We start from the raw sequence: 1,577 nt of genomic DNA on the forward strand, positions 1-1,577 counted from the left end.
ATGTCACTGAGCAAAGAAGACGCGAAAGATGATGGACATGAAGCCGCGAATCTCTCTGTATCAGCTTCTATGAGCTCGAAAGCCATGACATCGATGCCCATCTCAAGAAAACAAAGTGGAGAGTTTCAACTTGTTTCCACTGATTCTCATTTCAATCGTTCTTTATCGGACATCAACCTTTTACCCTCATTGAAGCTTGATGTTCTACGGCCGCAATCCAATCCTCTTCATCATTTTATTGACGACTGGCCCCAAACCCGACCCCATCATTCAACTGTTACCTGGCCTGACATTGAAGACATGCAATCTGAAAGAACTCAACTTTCCATGTCGATATCAATGGCTTCCTCTGAATTCTCATCCTCTACTAACCATGACAATGATACACTCTCACCCCTTAAGCTGTCGCGTACGTGAATATGATCTTGCTCGGTTGGATTCACAGTCGTGCAGGATGAGCGAAGGCAACCAAAGGCAAGCGAGTTGGATTCCAATCTCCTGGGGGGCTTCCATGGGGGGACCTCTCGGCGAGGCCCTTAAAAACACTAACAAGTCAACCAAGGATCAAAGCAAGACCTTTTCAGCATCATCACTGAACATCTTGACAGGCTGCTGGGACTCTAGCCCACAGGTGGAATCCTCTTCGACCGGCATCCTGCAGAAAACTTCATTTGGATCGCTTACCAGCAGCACAGGGAGTAGCCGGAGGATCGAGAACAAGAAGACCAACGAGAGCACCGGAAGTTTGTGCAACAATCTCCTCGGCCCAACCATCCCTTAGCACATGCAACTGTTAACATCGATTCATCATCGAGGCTGATGATAATGCTCGAAAATTCCTATATGGTTGCATGTCTATATGTTTTGCTTTCCCTTCTGTATTCAGTTTTTTCTGTTGCGATCTTTCTGGGTGGCTCCAAAATTTGCTTTTTACGAAGCTGGAGAGTACCTTGTATTTGATTTGAATCAAATCTATAGTGTAAGCCTTCAATTCGATAAGTGTTGCTGTGTGAGACCACAAACAACTTCAAATTATTGCTGAAGTAGAATGATGTTCACGCAACAGTGAAGAATGTATCTAAACATGAACATGTTCATGGAAACGCAAAATTCTCAAGCCGCAACTTGGAGCATTGTCATGCAAAATAAAAGGTCAGAGTTTTACCTGATTAATAACCGAAACTCTAAGAGATGAGGAACGAGGAAGAGCTGACGGACGGAACTTGTTTTGGGGAAAATGGTTGCTAGCTACAGAAAAGGGACCAGATCTTTGATCTGCTGAAAAGGATGCTTTTATAGTTCACGACTAAATTAATCAGCAAGAAACAAGGAACCATGCATCTAAATCCTGTCGCCGGCGGCGGAGGCGAAGGTGCTCGTTGAATAGCTGCCTTGAAGCCTGCAACTAGCGACTAGGTAGGCCGATTGAGAGCTATGGTAAATTAATAACTAAAATATTGTCCGAAACATAGCATTGATGTCGTTGTAGTATAGTGGTGAGTATTCCGCCTGTGACCCGGGTTCGATCCCCGGCAACGGCGTTTTCTAATTTTTCCCTTTTTTCTGTATTTTTTTTC

At 44.3% G+C, this 1,577-nt stretch overlaps 1 protein-coding gene across 1 annotated transcript; it reads left to right on the forward strand.

The window, feature by feature from the left end:
- LOC141818138 (growth-regulating factor 6-like) lies at positions 1-886 on the forward strand. The gene is made up of 2 exons (XM_074705703.1): positions 1-413; positions 454-886. The coding sequence occupies exons 1-2, from the start codon at positions 1-3 to the stop codon at positions 779-781; spliced, it is 741 nt and encodes a 246-aa protein (XP_074561804.1). The 3' UTR covers positions 782-886.
- The last annotated feature ends 691 nt before the right edge of the window (positions 887-1,577 follow it).

Source organism: Curcuma longa, unplaced genomic scaffold, assembly GCF_044706935.1.
Source record: "Curcuma longa cultivar G26 ecotype Majalengka, Jawa Barat unplaced genomic scaffold, ITB_CL_G26_1.1 contig_23486, whole genome shotgun sequence".
NCBI lineage: Eukaryota > Viridiplantae > Streptophyta > Magnoliopsida > Zingiberales > Zingiberaceae > Curcuma > Curcuma longa.